The sequence below is a fragment of the Carassius auratus genome, unplaced genomic scaffold (genome assembly GCF_003368295.1).
Source record: "Carassius auratus strain Wakin unplaced genomic scaffold, ASM336829v1 scaf_tig00018647, whole genome shotgun sequence".
Taxonomy (NCBI): Eukaryota; Metazoa; Chordata; class Actinopteri; order Cypriniformes; family Cyprinidae; genus Carassius; species Carassius auratus.
This window is the reverse complement of record NW_020524901.1, coordinates 1-20,783: the sequence shown is the minus strand read 5'-3', so window position 1 is coordinate 20,783 and position 20,783 is coordinate 1. Positions and strand designations below refer to the sequence as shown.

At 32.0% G+C, this 20,783-nt stretch overlaps 1 protein-coding gene across 3 annotated transcripts; it reads left to right on the top strand.

Annotated features, from left to right (window-relative positions):
* The first annotated feature begins 734 nt into the window (after positions 1-734).
* Positions 735-14,831, top strand: LOC113076080 (proteoglycan 4-like). 3 transcript variants are annotated; one of them, XM_026248749.1, is made up of 12 exons: positions 735-880; positions 1,153-1,210; positions 1,808-1,883; positions 2,497-2,825; positions 3,642-4,583; positions 6,266-6,412; positions 7,116-7,175; positions 8,209-8,244; positions 8,453-8,638; positions 11,480-11,518; positions 12,502-12,624; positions 14,214-14,831. In XM_026248749.1, the coding sequence occupies exons 2-12, from the start codon at positions 1,172-1,174 to the stop codon at positions 14,436-14,438; spliced, it is 2,202 nt and encodes a 733-aa protein (XP_026104534.1). In that variant the 5' UTR covers positions 735-880; positions 1,153-1,171; the 3' UTR covers positions 14,439-14,831. The 3 variants fall into 3 exon arrangements, with proteins under 3 accessions (XP_026104534.1, XP_026104535.1, XP_026104536.1); XM_026248750.1 differs by lacking the exon at positions 8,209-8,244; XM_026248751.1 differs by lacking the exon at positions 11,480-11,518.
* Positions 14,832-20,783: the final 5,952 nt, after the last annotated feature.

Genomic DNA, 20,783 nt, shown 5'->3' with positions numbered 1-20,783 from the left:
GCAACTTGCAGTACCTTTTAAAAGTGTATTTATTTATTATAAATAAATATAACATATAATAATATAATATAATATTAAATAACTTTTCTTTATTTTGATACATTTTAAAATGTAATTTATTCCTGTGATACAAAGTTACATTTCAGCATCATTCCTCCAGTCTTCAGTGTCACATGATTTATCAGAAATCATTCTAATATGCTGATTTGCTGCTCGAGAAACATTTCTGATATGATCAATGTGGAAAACTGTTGTCCTGCTTCATATTTTTGTTCTTTCAGCATTCTTTGATGCATAGAAAGTTCAAAACCATTCCTAATTGTTTTGCATGTACCTTTCCATGTATTCTGCAATTAAATCATTAAATAAATAAAGACTTAGGTTGGAAAGCTTGATGTCATGTACTCTGTACTCAAGCCCTGGATGAGAGTCATGCTGCGCAAATAAACTTGTGCTATATATCCTCTACACACATCCTGTTTGGGCTCAACCACACCTACAAAACGAGAGCTGTTCTCAGATCAGTCCTGACACTTTCTCTGCTTCGGCACTGTGACTGAAGCAATGGATGATACTGTCTGATGCTTATCTGTGATGTGGGTGATAATCGTATCTTCTGTATTTAGGTGGAAAAGCTCATCAGTGAGAAACAATAGCACACGATCATGAGTTCATCAGTGATAACAGGTTTACAGGCCATGTCTCATCCACAGTTTATCTCTCAAGTATCTTCAGGTTATACGTTTTGAGCCCCACCCTCTCTTAGGACAGGTATATGTGTACACACGCGGGCTCACACACAGCAGACTTGCTTTCATCGAGCTTTGGAAACTGTACACAGACGAAAAATTGTCAGTTTGGGGCAGAAGACAGTGGAAAGGTAAATACAAATATTTTGAATTCATTTAGTTTTTATTAATTCCAGTATTTTTTATCAAATCTGTATATGCAATTTTCTGTAAGTTTTATAGTAGTCAGAAATATTAATGGAAAATGTAATTTTCATCTGTGCATGGGACTGAAGCGATCTGTTTTTTTCTTATTAGGACTTTTAGTGATATGATTAAATGTAACTCTTGTAACGGACTTTTTTTTGCATATTTTTCATCATATTTATGTTTAATAATTATCAATGTCAATGCCGATATTTAGTTGCTGACTTGAAGTGAACATGGGAAACGAGCAATCAACTCCGAAAAAACGGCAGAAGGTGAATTTTTTTCCTCTTTATATATAAATATATATATATATATATATATATATATATATATATATATATATATATATATATATATATATATATATATATATATATATATATATATATATATATATATATATATATATATATATACATATATATATATGTATATATATATATATATATCGACCTAGCTTTATTTAGCAACATCTATATTATAAGTTAATTATACAAGAAAATCTATAGTAAATTTTCAAACATTTTAGCAATATCATTATTATATTGTTAAAAGTACAAATATTCTGTGTAGTTCTAAAAAATACTATTTTGTTCAAATTAGTCGTAGATTATAGCAAATGTTATCAATGTAGCAAGTCATTTTATGGCAGCTATGTGTTTGTTTTGGAAGATATTTGTCTATTATCTTGATTCAGAAAAGGCATATTATAAATTATTATACATTATGCATTATAAATTATATATATACATTAGTTAAAATTGTTAAATAAATACATGGAAAATACAAAAATATTAGCAAATTTTATATAATCATATTTTTATGTAAAATAACAACAGATTATAAAACTAATCAGTATAATTCACCAGGCAAATGCTGAGAAAAAAGTCCAAAATGGAGAGCTGAATGGACATGCAGCAGCAGCTCCAGAAGAAACTGAACCTGGTATGTATATGATATACTCCACGTTTATTCTGTACATGTAATTTAATTTCTCTCATTTTATAATTTCAAAGTCAGCATATAAAGGAGTAAAGCTAAACTGGCTGGCATGTAGATTGTTTGGATTAACTCAGCAAGTCAGCCAACAATCGAGAACATGACTCAAAGCTCTGTATAAACTTTGGGTGTTGTAGTCAGGTGCATGGTGGATAAAGCTATGTTTAATTTGCATTTGGTGTGCAATGCTAGTTTGTACTTTCACAAAGCCTTTATTAAAACAAAATGTACTCATAAGTACATTTTCCTTGAATGCTGATGCATGCATTTATTCATGCACATATTAAGAGAGAATGAAAGTTGTACAATGCACATAAAAATAAGGCCAGAAACTTTATGCTAGTATGCAAACGCATTCTTGTTGAATATAATTGTACTCTTGTGTCATTTTGGCTGTAACCTCAACTGTTCTTTAAAATGTCGAGTGTGTAGAAGAAGTGGGTGTGTATTATGATTTATAACTGGTCAATTCTATTATCATATTGATAAGGCAATAGATATTATTTGTCCCTGTACATTGCATTCATAATAAAAAAAAAATATATATATATATTTCCAGAGACAAGCAAAGAAGCAGCAGTGGAGCAAAAGAGTGAAACCCCACCAGCCCCTGTCACAAATCAACCAAAACCACCAGAAAAAGAGGAGGTAGACAGCAGCAAAGCCAATGGACCCACACATGTGGAAACGACCCCTGAGCAAAAAACAACTAAATCATCAGATGCTGAACCACACAAAAAAGCTGCAAAGCCCAGTGGAGATGAGATGTCTAGCTTCATTGGTAAAATGTTCAAAAAGAAAAGCGAACCTGTGAAACCTGCAGCAGAAAACAACGATTCAGTGGACGCACCGGTCAAAGCAGTGGATCTGAAAATCGACATGAAGCCTGTAAGTAGAAGTTGCACAAATTTAAACTTACACTTCCTCAGGCCATACAAGATGTAGAGGAGTGTGTTTCTTCATCAGAAGAACAGATTTTGAGAAATTTAGCAATCCATCTTTTGTTCAGCAATGGCTGGACTCTCATTCTGACGGCACCCATTCACTGCAGAGCATCCATTGCTGAGGAACTGATGCAATGCCACATTTCTGATAAACAAACTTTTGAAAGGGTAACATTTTTCAGCAAATTTTCATTTTTTGTTGAACTATTTTCCTGGCCACTTGATTTCCCTGGCCTCGTCTACAGTGAAACATAGCTGTATTTTAAACATCAAATATCGCAAATTAGCTATGATTTGTTAGTTTTTTCACTGTTAGTTTGGACTGAAACATTATTTGACAAAAAATTTGGGTCACAATTTATTTAAGGGTCCAATTGTCACTATTAACTAACCATTAACTATGACTTTTGCCTCAATTAACCCCTTATCTGCTGCTTATTAATAGTTTATAAGGTAGTTGTTAAGTTTAGGGTATTGGGTAGGATTATGGATGCCATGCATTATGTGTACTTTATAAGCACTAATAAACAGACAATATGTTAATAATAGAAATGCTAATAAGCAAGTAGTTATTAGTGTGAATTGGACACTATACTAAAGTGTTACCAAAATTTGGAATGCAAAACAATCTTAAAGTACCAAGAATGCTTTAGCACGTTTAGCTGGTTTTAACCTGAATGTTTTCTACAGAGCATCTACCAGGTAAAAAACAAATCCAAATAAATGCACTTTGACTCTGACCAATTTCTCATTACAAAAGGATAAAGTATTAATTAACGCAGACCAAAAGGAGATTCTTGAGGAAGTCGCGGAGAAGATCAAATTGCAATTGGTTGACTCCATTCCTGTACAACCCATAAGTTCAGGTTTTCTGACAAAGCACGTCCCGTTGGAGTCCTCAAACACAGATGAGATATTTCCAGACCGGTCTGCTACACAAGAACCAGTATCTGTTAGAGAAGAACAAGTAGCTGAAGAGCCAGTTAAAAGAAAAGCCAGGGAGTTACATACAGGACATCTGAAGTCTGAAGAGGAACTATTGGTTGATGCCCAGGCTGTAGAAGATGAAGAACCTAAGACTGAGGATGCTGAAAAGGCCTTGAAAGAAGACACAGAACTCATACAACTTGTTGAAGGCATAACGTCAGAAGAAAAGAAACAAGCATGTGAGAACAACGTCGATGTTGAGGAACCAGTCGTTGGAGCTGAAGAGCCATTGCTGGTTGCTGAAGAAATTGCAGACAGTGTTGAGGAAATCTTCCACATCACTCAGGAGCAAGAAAGCCTTGATGCAGAAGAGTCAGAGGAACATCAAGGGAACATGTGCAAGGAGACATTGGTGGTTACAGAAGAACCATCTGTGGAAGCAGCGCTGATTGGCGGAGAAGAAATCGTTCCTGCCACTTCTGAGTTCATCTTAGCTGTTAATAGATCGATGACTGTAGATGAGGACAGTTGGGTGATCATTCAAAAACCGGCTCGACTGCTAAACACCTCTGGACTTTTAGAAGAACCTGCACTCACTAGAACTAAATGGTATTCAGAAGATTCTTCTCAATTGCTTTCCCAACTGAGGTCCACATGCACTAAAGTTTTAGAAGATGCTTCATATAAGCCGCTCAGTGTCGATGTATGTGCTGATGAAAGCACTATTCACATCACAGTTGAGCTTTGCCCGGATGAGCTCACATGTCTGAATAAGGTCAGTTAATACCGATGATGTTTCGAGAAGAAAACCGCTGCATGGACAAACTCACCGCATGCGATTCACTCGGCGTGGAAACTCACCAGCTGCTTTACTCAAGATGCTTGTCATTTCACTTGATGCTTGTTGATTAACACAAAATTAACATCAATTACTTTGTTCCCGAAAGTGACGTCGATACTTCATATAATTAAAAAATCCCGTAAATGATTCTTAGCATGTTGGTTTATTGTTTGGTCTCTGTATAATGTACACTTCCAGACAGATTTTGAAATCATTTATTAGACTTATTTTATTTTTTTAACCAAAATACAGTAAAAGCAGTAATATTGTAAAACATTATTAGAATTTAAAATGACTTTGTGTTTGAATATATTTCATATTTGTGATCCTGGACAACAAAATCAGTCTTATATGTCAATTTTGAAGAAGTAAAAAAATCTGAAAAGCTGAATAAATAAGCTTTCCATTAATATATAGTTGGTTTGGATAGAACAATATTTGGAAAACTATTTGAATATCTGGAGTCTCAAAATTTCTAAATATTGAGAAAATTGCATTTAAAGTTGTAAGTTGTCCAAATGAAGTTCTTAGCAATGCATATTTCTAATCAAAAATTAAGTTTTTATATATTTACGGTAGCAAATTTGCTAAATATCTTCATGGGGCATGATCTTTACATAATATCCTAATGATTTTTGGCATAAAAGAAAAATCTATAGTTTTGACCCATAAAATCTATTTTTTGGCTATTGCTACAAATATACTTAAGACTGCTTTTGTGCTCCAGAATAACATTTAGTGCTTAATTATTGTCAATTATCATTAGTCCTTAATTATTAATAATAATGGACCTATTATAAATATTGAAAGCTGCCTAATATGTAAACAAAAACACAATATTTCAAGTTTTTGTAGATGAGTAGAATCTTAAATGAACAGCATTTATTTCATATTTTCATTCTTACTAATAATAATATCTAAAACCTTATAATAATCGTATATGCTTCAATTTATCAATATTACATTGTAATAATATTTCACAAAATTCATGTTTTACTGTATTTTTGATCATAAGAGGCTTCTATAACAATATATTCTAATATTATTCCAAACATTTGACTGGTAGTTTAACGCTCTCAGACATTTAAAGTGTTTGTTTTGTCTTTATAATTAATTCATTAAAAATAAATAAATGTTTATTCATTTATTAATTCATTAATTCATTCCAAACATTAGTACTTTAGCTGTCTTAGAGGTAAGTGTTTCTTTTGTCCTTTTCTTGTGCATTTTAACATTTGCATGCAATCTAACAACTAACGAAGAGCTACTGTAACTCTACTGTACACCAGTCATCACCAACCAGATGTTGTTGAGTTACACCTTTCACATGTTCAACTTTTCACAAAAATATAACAAGCAAATCACATACTGTACATTCTAAATATGACACACTTTACTGCCATATAAGACACATGCAGACTTTAAATCCAGCACATTGCTGAATATCAATGAGTGAGGGGGGGAAACAGGCGTTAATAAAAGGATGATTGTTGCTGCTGGCTGGAGTAGGCAGAGGCATGGATGGAATTGTGCCTCTATTTCAATGCATCTATTGCACATCAGCTGTAAGGCTTGTAACACATTCCCAAGGGCTTATTCTCTGGATTTGTCTATAGGATCCAGTGGACATAAAGAGCAGCACAGAGCCGGAGCCGGAGGCTGAAGCTCTCAAACCCAGTCCAGTGGAAGCTGCAGAAGAAAATAACCCGTCAGAGGAGGCCAAAGCAGCAGAAAAGACAGTTATGAACTTTTTCAAAACATTTGTGAGTACATTTTCATTGCTTTGGGTGATTCGAATGCTGTTCGAATTCTCTTTCAAACTACATTTCTGTTGTAATTGCACCTCATTGGTGTTTAAAGCTAAGCAGCAATCAGAAGTTTCAATATTATTGAGAAACACAAGCATGCAGTGTTTATAGAAAATCATTTATAAGAATAACAAGTGTGTATTTGTCTATAACTGAACTATCTAGACTTGTTGTTCCAGACTAAAATTATGCATTTTTACTCTATCTTTGAGGTATTTGTTACACTGCTGTATTTTTTTATCTGTTAAACTCTGTTTGGCACTCTGTTGAATCAATCTTCTGGACGTGTCAAACTGTGGCAGGCTTTTGTTTGCTGCATAATGTGAGCTCACAAGGGAGGCCTGTGCGTTTGGGGTTGTGATAAAGCACGGGAAGGCCTACGCCATCTCCAGAGGACAATGACTCACTCAACACCAGAAACATGCTCAGATCGGCTCCTGCCAGCCAGATCTTTGTGTGCCTGTGGCAAAGCAAGCCCGGCTAAACTGTGTCTGGATTTGACAGACAGGCTTTATCCTCACAAAAGATGCTTTTTGATATCTCTGTCTTAGAGTAGGTCCAGTTTGGAGAGATGGAGTACCTGAAGGAGCAGTATATGATGGTGTTTCAAAGTCACTCTAATGTTTACGTGTCTCCGTTCTCTTTTCTGCATGTGAAGGTCACTCCGACCAAAACAAGCAAAGAAGCCAAAGCCACTCCTGATGCTTCTAAAGAGCAGGTAATAAAACCTTAAATTATATTATATTATATTATATTATATTATATTATATTATATTATATTATATTATATTATATTATATTATATTATATTATATTATATTATATTATATTATATTATATATTTTCTTATCTTATAATATAATTTTTAGTAATAGCAATCTACAGTACCTATTTCATACTTTCTGCTTAAGATTTTTATTTCTGCATAGGATTGCTTTTAATGTTTATTATAGGGATGAACATTTTTCTCCTATAGGGCTTCAGCTTCATTCATTCATTCATTCATTTGTCCATTCATTCATTCGTTCATTCATTCATTCATTCATTCATTTTTTCATTCGTCCGTACATTCATTTGTTTGTTTCTTCATTCTTTAATTCAAGACAGTTTTATTGATACATTTATAAATAAATATAAAATAATGTAATATATATATATATATATATATATATTTTTTTTTTTCTCTGCAGGCTTTATTTATACATTTATGAACAAGTAAATTTTTTCTTTTTTTTTTTTTTTTTTTACAAATGCATGAATGAACAAATAAAATTTATATGTATTTACTTATTTATTTGTTTAAGCATGCATTATTTATTTAAGCATACTTTATACATTTATGAATAAATAAATATAAAAATATATTAATTTATTAAATTGTTTATCTATCTAAGCTTTATTTTTAAATGTGTATATATAAATGAATTAAATATAAAATGCATTTATTATTTATTTATCATCTAAGGATGGTTAGTTCATTACATTTATGAATAAATAATAAAAAATTAGGAAATACAATGTATTTATTTGTTTATTGATTGATTGAGTGATTTATGTATGTATTAACATAAGCATGCTTTATTTTTAATTATTTATAAATAAACATAAAGAAATACAAAAAAATAAATAAATATATATATATAATAATTCAGACTTAGGTTTATTTGCAAAAAAAAACAAAAAACATGTCAGATTATTGTCCTAAATACAGATGATGCTTGGTATTTATTGTCTTAATGTTTGTTCTTAAGTCACAGAAAGAGACCCCACCAGCACCATCTACTAATGTGAGCCATTTAATTTGCATTACATATTTTATTGCTTTTATAATATTTCTACCTTTTGCATCATTTCATTTCATTCATAAGCAAAAAGTTGGTTTTGAGGTGTGATTAGTTGACAATAAAGCATTATAGAATAATAATTAAAAAAAGTATACTCGCCTGCTGTTTTGTGATTGAAATGAAACAAACTGCACTCTTTTCTGAGGTACAGGAAGCACCCAAGGCACCCCCTCCTCCTCCCCCAGCGCCACCTAAGATGGAAAGCAAAGCAGAGCCGGCGGTGAAGAAAGAGGACACGTCTGCAACAAAAGCAGCCGCGGCAGCTGCAACAAAAGCAGAGGGATCTGCCAAGAGCAAAACTAAAGACAGTGCATTAGGCAAACTCTTCCGTTCAAAGGTAAGCTCAAACCTGACAGCAGCAACAATAAAGCACATTAATACAACTTCATTTAAATAAATAAACACATTAATTAATTAAAGCATCCTCAACAAATTAAGGAAACACAACCAATTGCAATTATTATTATTATTTAATCAAATGATAAAAAAATTTACTCTAAACTACATCTATAAAGAAGTCGCTATATTACTATTGAATTGTAAAGTATTTCATAATTATATTTATTCCTTGTATATAATAATAATACATTTATATTATTGTAATTGTTTATTATTATTATTATTATTATTATTAAATCAAATTATTAAAAAAAATTAAAACACTTTAGGTAACAACTAATGGTTCATTAGGTAATGTTAGTTAATTCATTAATTAACATAAACAAACAATGAACAATACACCTATTACTGTATTTATTCATCTTTGTTAATGTCAGTTAATGAAAATACAGTTATTCATTGTTAGTTCATGTTATTCACAGTGCACTAATTCACTAATGTTAACAAGCACAACTTTTGATCTGAATAATGCATTAGTAAATGTTGAAATTAACATAAACTAAGATTAATAAATGCTGTAGAAAAATTGTTCTTGTTTAGATCATTAACTAAAATAGTTAACTAACATTAACTAATGGAACCTTATTCTAAAGTATTACCAAAAACTTTGTAAAGAAATATCACTATATTATTGAATTGTAAAGTGTTATTATTATTGCTGTTATTATCTTCATTATTATTATTATTATTATTATTATTATTTTTATTATTATTATTATTATTAATAATAAAATTTAAATTAAACAAATCAGTAATATATATATATATATATAATAATTATAACACCATTGAATTGTAACATAGAATTTAATATTTTAACGTAAATAATAATAATAATTATTATTAAAAGAAGTATTGATTAAAATGTGCATTTTCAAGCTTTTTCAGCACTTTTATGGTTCAGAATGTATTACCTGTCTGAATTGCATATAACATTGCATAATCTAAATAGCCAACATAAAATATATAATTAAAAAAAGAAAGATTTTATCATAGGATAGCGCTGCAATATTATGAGATAATCATTATTTTTTGATCGCTCTTGATATTGTAATACAGGGTATCTGTAGGATTTTTTAACCCAAATCGGTCACACTTTATTTTAGGGTCCAATTCTCACTATTAACTAACCATTAACTATGACTCCTTATTTGCTGCTTATTAATAGTTTATAAGGTAGTTGTTAAGTTTAGGGTATTGGGTAGGATTATGGATGTCATGCATTATATGTACTTTATAAGCACTAATAAACAGCCAATATGTTAATAATAGACATGCTAATAAGAAACTAGTTATTAGTGTGAATTGGACCCTATACTTAAGTGTTACCCTCAAATGTAAGGCTTTTAAGATCATTTTAAAACAAATAAAATGAATATTGTATAAGGGGGGCAGGGCAATGTCTATGGTAGCATATTAAACTGTGAAATGACTGCAGAAAAGCAGGATGTACAGTTCAGAGACCGGTTTTCACCACAACAAAAAGAGTTATAAAATTATAATTTCCCCATTTCAGCCTATAAACCATTTTTTTTTCAATAGAAATAAAAAACATGTGACTGGTTCTAATGCTCAGCGCTAAAAAAAAAAAAAAAAACCGTCAGCAGATCAAAATGTAATGCCACAGTCAACATCTTCATTCATGTTTACATTTAACTTAATAACGACAGCCTTCTTAGATTTAGTTTACTGAGCTGGGGCAACCCTGCACCCTTATCTTGAATTTGGAGGGCATTGGTGGCAACACTGACTGAAGCAGGAACCTCCCGATATGTTTTTATCTCCCTTCAAAAAAGACTGACAGATTACACCACAGCCACACACGAGTTGTTCTCGTTTCATATAAACGGCGAAAGCAATTAGGCTTATTTCATCTAAAAAGTGAAGTTAATAAGTAAAATACACTACATTGAATTTCAAGCATTCAAAAGCATTATAAACCCTAAGCAGTACTACTATTTATGTTTTTTTTGGTCACACTTTATTTTAGGGTCCAATTCTCACTATTAACTAACCATTAACTATGACTTTTGCCTCAATTAACCCCTTATCTGCTGCTTATTAATAGTTTATAAGGTAGTTGTTAAGTTTAGGGTATTGGGTAGGATTATGGATGTCATGCATTATATGTACTTTATAAGCACTAATAAACAACCAATATGCTAATAATAGACATGCTAATAAGCAACTAGTTATTAGTGTGAATTGGAACCTATACTAAAGTGTTACCTTTTTTTTGTTGTTGTTTTTTTGTTTGCTTTCCAATGTTAAACCATAGGGCTTTTATTTTGGTGGAAAACAGCAGAGAAATGTTTCTTTTGAAATGCATTTCTTTCGTTAACAACGTATTTATAAACCATTGTCATTACGAGTTTGGGAAGATTTTTTATGCATGTTGCATTTAAACTCACAGTTTATGTGGAGCAGCATTTACTGCAGAATCAGATTACATATTTCTACCCAGTCTTTGCAGTGTTTTCACACAAAGGCATTATACCATGTAGCATTTATTTAATTAGTGGAAAACTCATTGGAAATAATGAATGAATCAGTGAAGGTCCATTATGGTGATATCATGACATCACAGCTGCCAGACAAACCATGTGACTCACCGATTCATAACTGACATCAGATTTATTCAGCGACTGGAGGCTCTTGTAAAGGCTTTGTGTAACCGGTGACTTAGTATTTGTCCCTGCTAGAATAAATGGCCAGCGTAAAGTGCCGTAGGAATTGTAGATTATTGCAAAATTTAATGCCAATATGTGCTTGCCTGCAGCCTGTTGTGGTGGAAGAGAAAAAGCCGGTTGAGGTGCAGGTAAATACATTCAGCTGATCGATTGTCTCTTTGTGGGCTTCACGGTGGTGGGACTGTCTTCCTGAATAAAACCATTCATCTACTATTTACACTTCTGTGCATGGCACTTTCTATGAACAGGTTATAAAACAGTGTTGCATTACTGAAGATATATCGGATGAACTATACTCTAACGTAGCATGATCATTTGTCTTTTAATTTTTTGTTAATATCTATCAAATATTTTAATTATGTGACAGTGTCCGAACCTTGGTGGAGTGTAAATTTTCACACAAATTATGGTTTTGATTGTTTTCATAAAGATGAACCATTCAAACAAGTTTATGGGTTTATTTTACTTGTAACATATATTCAATTATATTTTTAAATATTTTAAAAAATCTAAACGTAAATATATTTTTAACCAAGATATTGGCCATTTTTTGCATGTTTTATATATTTTTTGCATGTTAAAAATGCATTTACATTTGAAGAAAAGCTGAATCTGTTAACACATGCAAACATTTAAAACATTTGAATAAAAATCAGCGAGCAAAATAATTTAAAACGCTCCAAAAAATGCAATATTGCAATATATATAAAATATTAAACATTATTAATAAATAATAAACATTTTCTTTTTAAACTCTAGAAGACCATCCACCTTTGTATTTAGCCTAAATGTAGACTTCTGTGAGACTGGAAATGTATTTTCTTGCTCCAAAATAAATTTAGAAATATATTTTAGAAATATATAAATATATGAAATAAAAAACGAAATATATTTTATATTTTAAAAATATATTTCATTGATCTTTGCAACATATATATAGCAAATATTTATGCCATATGGGTTTACATGCAACTTAACAATTAATTTTGTTAACAGGGTTGCAAACTAGAGCAAAGGAGAGGGAAAGAGAGACTGAGCGTCTTCTTCAGTCAATCACTGTTCTGTGTATATCTCACACAGAGTCTTCTCTGATCTTTCTCTGACACATCAGGTCGACGCGTCTAAGAGCAGCACTCTCGAGGCCGCTGCAAAACCTGAAGATCCTCCAGCACCAAAACCAGAGGAGAAGAAACCAGAGAAGAAATCCACTTTTGGAAGCATGTTTAAACCCAAGGTAAAGCCCAGATGAGTGTGAGTGTATCAGATGTGTTTCTGCGTGCTTTGAGGTCCTGCTCGGTCAGGTGAGCAGCGTCCAGCATCTTTACCAGGCCCTTTATACACTCACCAGCTGTGTGTGTGTGTGTGTGTGTGTGTGTGTCTGTACTCTCACACTACAAGTGCAATAGAGTCAAAACACACACAGGGTCAGTGGCACAGTTATTAATCACATTAATATTTCAGTAGTGGAATATAGACTGTTTTCTGAATAAATAAATTACACTAAAATCCTTTACTTTCATATGACATTCTTTTTCTTTCTCTTTATTATTTCTTTCAAACTGTCAAACTTTCAAACTTCCTTTTTTCTTTCTTTCTTTGAAACTTTATTTCACACTTCCTTCCTTTTCTATCTTTATTTTAAACTCCCTTTTCTTTCCTCCTTCAAATTTCCTTCCTTTTCTTTCTTTCTTTCTTTCTTTCTTTCTTTCTTTCTTTCTTTCTTTCTGTCTTTCGTTCTTTCTTTCTCTTTTCTTTCTTTCTTTTTCTTTTCATTTGAAACTTTTTCAAAATTCCTTTTCTTTCTTTCTTTCTTTCTTTCTTTCTTTCTTTCTTTCTTTCTTTCTTTCTTTTTCTTTGAAACTATTTCAAACTTCCTTCCTTTTCTTTCTTTCTTTTTCTTTTTATTTGAAACTTTTTCAAAATTCCCTTTCTTCTTTCTTTCTTTCTTTCTTTCTTCCTTTCTTTTTCTTTGAAACTTTATTTCAAAACTTCCTTTTCTTTTTCTTTCTATCTTTCTTTATTTCTTTCTTTCTTTTTCTTTGAAACTTTCTTTCTTTCTTTCTTTCTTCCTTTCTTTTTCTTTGACACTTTATTTCAAACGTCCTTCCTTTTCTTTCTTTCTTTCTTTCTTTCTTTTTCTTTGAAACTTTCTTTCTTTCTTTTCTAATTTAGTGCCATTTTATTTGAGATTTGTGTTAATTTATTGTACTTTAATTTTGTGTGTGTGTGACTTCCTTAATATATTGATATATTAAAAGTTTATGTGTGTGTGTGTGTGTTGTTTTATAAATGTTATACATTTTTATTAAAAATAATATAAGATAATACAGTATATAATATATACACTACCTTTCAAAAGTCAAAATTTGAAGTCAAAGTTTTTATAATATTTTTTAAAGTCTCTTATGCTCAACCTTACAGTAATATTGTGAAATTTATAACAACTGAAATCATTTAATATGCTGCTCAAACTAAATCTTTAAATATTAGAATTGTTTAATTATTAAAGGGTTAGTTTATATAATTTTAATCATAATTTTGATTATTGGGTGAACTAACCCTTTAAGTTGCAAACAGCTGTGCTGCTGTTATAGTTTGTGAGGATTCTCTGATCAATTTTTATATTACATTACATTATTAATTGTAATACCATCTATTTTGATAATTTTAAATGCTAAATAAAAGCATTAATTTCTATGTTTTTTTTTTTTTAAACGTACTAACCTCAAATTTTTTAACAAAAGTGTACAAGATATAAAATATAATGTGCACAAGAATAAAATATTCATCTCATTAAGCCCCATTTATTTCTATCAACATAAGGCACCAGAGCCCAAGAAGGAGACTCCAGCTGCTCCTCCTGCGGCAGAAGCTGCTCCACCTGCGAAGGCCAAAGAAGAGTCACCGCAAGCGACCCCGGACAACAAATCAGCCGAAAGCACAGAGAACGCCTCCCCAAACATGCCCACAAGCTGGAGAAGAGGAACTCCTTCCAGCTGTTCTTCAAAAACCTGGCTAAGTAGAAACGCAGAGATTCTCCAGGGCTAGGGATCCCACTCAAACCTGTGAGCATTTGCAATCTGTGTAGTTTAACTCTTCAGCTGTATGTAGTTTTCCCGGTTAAATGCTGTCGAGAAACATTTCGTAATTCTGTCCGATGTCTAACCATCCGGAGTATTTTGATATTGCTGGCTATTAATCTTAAAACAGTGATCTGTGAGGTGATGAAATGATTAATTGCATCCAAACAAGTGTTTTATTATGTAAACAAAAACTTTTATTTTGGATGCGATTAATCGGCAATAATTACAATACAAAAATCAACATTCACAGGGTGTGAACACCATATGGCATCAATTGCCAACCTATCTAGATTATTAAATTAATTCCACATCAGTTTATTTGAATTTTAATAAAATGCTGATTTAAAAAAAAAGTGATAATATTTAATTAAATTGGGCGCAAATATATTGCATGTACATTTTTTTTATTGCATGGAATCTAATAATATTGGCATTAAATTTAATTATCTAAATATGTAATTCTAATCTTTGTTTGGCAATGTATAACTTCTCCATAAATAAACTATTTTTTTTTGTCATGTAATATGAATATAATTGTCCCCAATTATTGTTATTTCAAGTGGGATCGTCCCTGTCAGTTTTCCTCAGAAAAAAACATGACAACTAAATTAGCGCAGATAATAAAGCACAGAAATTGTCCAAAGTTGCTCTGGATTCGCTTAGTAAATAAAAGCCCAGTTGTCAGGTGGGTTGCAAAGGGTTTTTGCCTTCAGACACCATTATGGACGAGTGGTAAAAAACACACACTTTCTTGCTAAGTTAGGATCTCTAATGTTGCGTTATGCGTTGGTGTGTCTCACAAAAACGCCATTCTGATGGCGGAGTGCAAACGGAGCCTGCGGCACCCGAGAAGGCCAAATAAAACCCCACCTTTGTTTTGATCGCTCATCTCTGCCAAAACCATTGCGCATAAGAACATATTTGCCATAGATGGGAGGTATTATGCTGATTTACGAGGCCCAAATTTGAAAGTAACTATCAAATAATTAATCCCCATGCATTTAGTGAGAGCAGAAGCAAGTGTAATGATATACACTGTTAAGCAAGTGGCCACATGTGTTTTCGACTGGAGGGAGGAACTTGTTTGTTTCCTGCAGAGAACCGTGTCAGAGTTGTGTGTTGTGGCATGAGATGGAAAAGTGAAAGTGAAAATGCAATCCTGCATTTCAGAATAAACTCCCTTTTCTGTGCATGATAAAATGTCAAATATGTTAACTGAACTAACACTATTGTCGTATTGCAATTGCAATTCACATGCATTATGCATTAAAAGCATTGCATTTTCACCTGGACAAAGCAAACATCATGCATGTTTACATGTGAAAAGAAATTATTTATGTAATCATACACTATCTGATCTGAAAACAATGACCTGTTGTCTGCTATTTCAATCACTGAAACCTACAAAGCCAACTTGAATTCCACTTAAAGCGCAAAACTTCTGAATCACCATAGAAATCAAAATAGTTTATTTAACATAATGTCAATCAAACTGAGCACCGTATATTATAAACAACTTACTTGGTCATTTAAGTTTTCAACAAAAAAAAACCTACACTTTGTTTTCATTTCCACTTAGAAGATTTATTTATTTATTAATCATGACTTACTAACTAAACCACATTGCAATTATTGTCTTGTTATTTGCTTGGCCGTCCGGTTCTGATCAGGGGAGACTAAAAAGAAATTAATCTAGTTAAATATTTTATTGTATTTCTTATTTTTATGAACAGTACAGTTTGAGATAAATTTGTGGTATACAGTTAGGCCATATACAATGTACATTCAACTCTGCAGTCGCATTTACTTTAATGATTTTCTTCCTAATTTTCTCTACATTTGTAAAGAGTAGAAGGGCCATATTCAGAATTCAGACTATATGCATGAATCTTATACTGTCTGTATCTTCTTTGTTGCATATTTCTCTATTTAACCAATGTATAAAAATAAAATAATAATTTCTCTCCTCTGTAAAATGACTCATTCTGTATTTAAAACTATGAAGAAATATATATATAAATTTGATTTCTACATTTTCTGAAAAAAAAGGTGTAAAACCACTATGCCAAAGAAAAACAAATCTACTAATATATTTATTTAACCTTTATTTTTATTTTATTTTAATATTAGCTATTTAAGGCCATATTTAAATAGGCTATATTTTACCCTCTATTATACTTTAGGTTAATAAAAGACATTCACATATCACATTTAAAGAAAAACTTTATTCAGCCTAAATGTTGAATACTCTATTAGAAAGTTGTTGTTTTTTTTAAAAAAAATAAGTTTCTGAAATAAGTTTTGAAATATTTTTGCTATCTGCTTTTTTATTATATTTCTGGTATATTGAGCACTGAGCTTCTCTGTTTGCAACACACACACACACACACACACACACATATATAATAGTTTACTTTTACAGTAGCGGAAGCCACAATTGCATAATTGACATTTGTTTGATACTACAGAAAAGCAGTAAAACGTTTTTTTCAGCTAGTGTTTTCAGCTTGGTAGTTTACATATAAAAATATGACATGCAGTTGCTTCAAACAACATTGCAAACATCATGCAAAATAAATTGTGATAATCGTTACTAGTAATCGCAATGAAAATTTCAAGAGAATAATCACAATTATGATTTGTTCATAATCGTGCAGCCCTACAAAAATGCATTATTGAGAATGCAGTGTGCTGCTGCATGCCTGGTGTTTTCCCACGCATACGCACTTTCCCAGCTGTGTGTGTGTGTGTGTGTGTGTGTGTGTGTGGGGGATCACGGGTTTGGGGCTGGAGAGGGGTTTGCTGGAGGACCCCTGTCAGCACTAATGTGGGTCACAGCCGACAGACAGAAAGATCAGAGTCTGGATCAGATTCAAGAGCCTCAGGGGCTGAGACCTTCCCAGAATCTTAACTCTTCATTATTCTTCCACAGTTATCTGATTTCTCCAAAGCGCACTTATATATTTATAAACCCAAGAATTTGGGGTTGGTATGTGTCTGAAAGAATACTCTTCTGCTCACCAAGGCTGCATTTATTTGATTAAAAATACAGTAAAAGACACACTTACAGTTTTTACAGATTGTAGTATATTTTAAAATGTAATTCATTCCTGTATTTTCAGCATCATTCCTCCAGTCTTCAGAGTCACATGATCCTTCAGAAATCATTCTAATGTGAAACATTTAGACACATACACACTCTCAGACAGATATGTGCGTTCTTGGGAAGAAAATGTCGTTCTGTTATAGTGTTCCTGCATTAGTGGTAGTGCTTGAGGACGATTTGTTAGTGTGCTATCTTGAACTTTTTGTATATTAAAGAGAGCTGCTGACAGAGAGAGGTCCTGCAGACTCATGACCGCTCTCATAACGGTCACAGACGCTTCTCTAAAAGAGATGTAACACTAACCTTACACAAATGAGCATGAGGCCTGCTAAAGACCATTAAAGACACAGCTCACCACGAAATGAACCATGTGCCATCATTTACCCAACCTGGTCACTTTTGAGACTCAGATGAAAGATAGTCATAATAGTGAGCAAGGGTGTAGAGTTTTTTAGCGATGTTAGGGACATGTCAAACAATGAAATATATGTGTAACCACAGTTGTTCATAATTTTTGCCCTCGTCTGAAATAAGTCATAATATTGATACTGCCTGAGAAGTTAAATGCAAGAAAACGGTACGCCTTCAAGGATGTGCATTTAATACATGTGCGGAGTAAGAACAAGGAAGCAGAAGTGTTTAAAACACACAAGCACAATGATGACGTTTACACTCTTGAACTGTATGTTGTTAAACTGAATGCACAAAGCAAACTGTTTAGATTATATGTCCACAAAATATAAATAAATAATAATGATAAGAGAGAAAGAATATAAAATCACTGAAATCAGAGTGTGTGGTTTATCTGTGAATCAGCTGTGGTTATGTTTTGCCTAATAAAGACACCCAGTGCTCTGATGCTACTGAAATATATGTGTGTGTGTGGTGTGTGTGTGTGCGTGTGTGTGTGTGTGTGTGTGTGTGTGTGTGTAAACTGCTTATTATCGCTTATTTAACTTATGCATATTTTTTATTTAGTTGATAATGATGGCATTTAATTGATCAAACTCTTATTAACTCTTTAGTTCTAACATATTGCATATATTTTCAATAAAGAATATTCTTCTTCTTCATCACTTTTTCATTATATTTTTATTTTTATTTGAGATAAAAAAGCATCTGTAAAAAGCCTTGCTCTACCACAAGGTGTCTCTACAACAGTGACCCTCAGCTGGTGTTCTCCACAGGACTCAGATTTCACATTAGACCATGTTTTCTAACCTCTTTTTTCTTTCTTTTTTCTTGAATACTCTCACAGCTCCATGTGTAAGTCTCTGTTACTCCTTCTTCAACACCAAACCAGAGATATGTTCATTTTTACTCACATTCTGATGGATATTATTTAGCATTTATCTTTAAAATGATAATCAAAAAGAAAAGACAGTGTGGCTTAAAACTCCCCGAGCAGCATATTTAATCTTCTAACAGTTTCATCCACATTACACACATCATACTGTGTCGTTTGCTTTCCTTTAAAAGGAACTGAAACAAAGCTAAAAACTTTCCAACAACCCTCTTTAACCTTTTTATTTTATTTCAATCTAGTTTTTTGATATACATGATTAGTTATGATAATGGTGTTGATCGATAAGCAGCACATCCGGTTGAATTATTTCTTGTGCAGGCAGATCATTTCACTTACAGACATATTTTTCATTTCTCAAGTCCCACCACTGGGGAAACTCTATTCTGAACAGGAAGTTATATTTCAAAGGTGTTTTCCAGACTTCTGTCACTTTGCGTACGGGAGTAGATTTCAGTAGAATCCACCCTCACAAAAACTCCAATTCTTCAAAAGCGTCGTCGTCAGCAGGATGAGGTGTGAAGCGTACTCAGTGAGGCTGAAAGCTGTGTCACATCACGGACACAAGCCTTGTGTTTCCATCTCAAAAGATCCAAGATATTCACTCTCAGTGGGGCGTTTGCAGGACAAAAGAGCACTAACCTGCCCAGAGTCTTCACTGGAAAAACCCACCACCTTCAAAATCTATTTGTTTACCTTGGCAAAATAGAAACCAAAGACTGAATGCTTGCTTTACATAAGATGATTTTTAGAGAGATTCAACTTGATGGTAAATATGATCTGATGGTTTGCCAGTCTTTATTAAATTTCTTCTTTTCAGCGAGCCCCCATAACTATACCAAAAAATAAAAATAAAACAAATTAATTAAATGTATAAAAAAGTATCAATTATATTATAAATAGTCAATTATCAATTAGTTTATAATTGGTTATACATATATATATAAATTTATTAATTTATTATTGTTGTTGTTATTATTATTGTAAATGTATGAATAAATACATGTAAATTTATTAATAAAACAAATCAATAAATCGTGGTTTATGTTAGGAGTAGAGGTGTTTTTGTTTTTGTTTTTTTTTATTAAATGTATTCCTTTGCCAAGAAGAACAGCAGAGTAAGTAATATCAAATGTAATTTATTTATCATTTAAGCAACAGTTTAAATTATTTGCTTATAATTTATTTTATTTTATTATTTTAGCATGGGGTTTTTTTTTTTTCAAACAATGGTTTAAACAAATAAAATCAAATTGATTAAGGATAATAACTTAGCATTAATATTATAATATTTCTATAAAATAAAAGATAAGAGCTATAATGTCTTTAAAAAAATTTTTTTACTATTTGTTTGTAACTTAAACGATGTTTATACCCTAAAATCAATAATAATAACACCACACACACACACAAAAAACACAAAATGATATAAAAATAATATTGCTCTAAAAATGAATCAAATACAGATTATTTGCTATAAAAATAAAAGATTTACAGCTAGATTATTTTATTTTATTTTACTCCAAAATCTTCATGATATTCTTGTCCCCCCTCCAATGTATTCGCCGTTTACAAGTGAAAAGTCTTTAATTATTTTTTACATGTGCTTATATATATATATATATATATTATATATCTTGTTTTTTTCCACATCCTCTGTTTAGTATGAAATATGAATCATAGCAAACATGGCAGACCATATATAATCTCCCATATCTATCTTTGCATTAATGGAAGAAACACATTTGTGTAGAACAATGAAGTCAGCTGCTCCTGACACATCGAGGACAAAACCAGGCTTCAGCAAACTTTCACAATCCACTCAGAGCATCACACGTGTGTGCCGTCAGCTCAATACACACACACACACACACACACACACACACACACACACACACAAT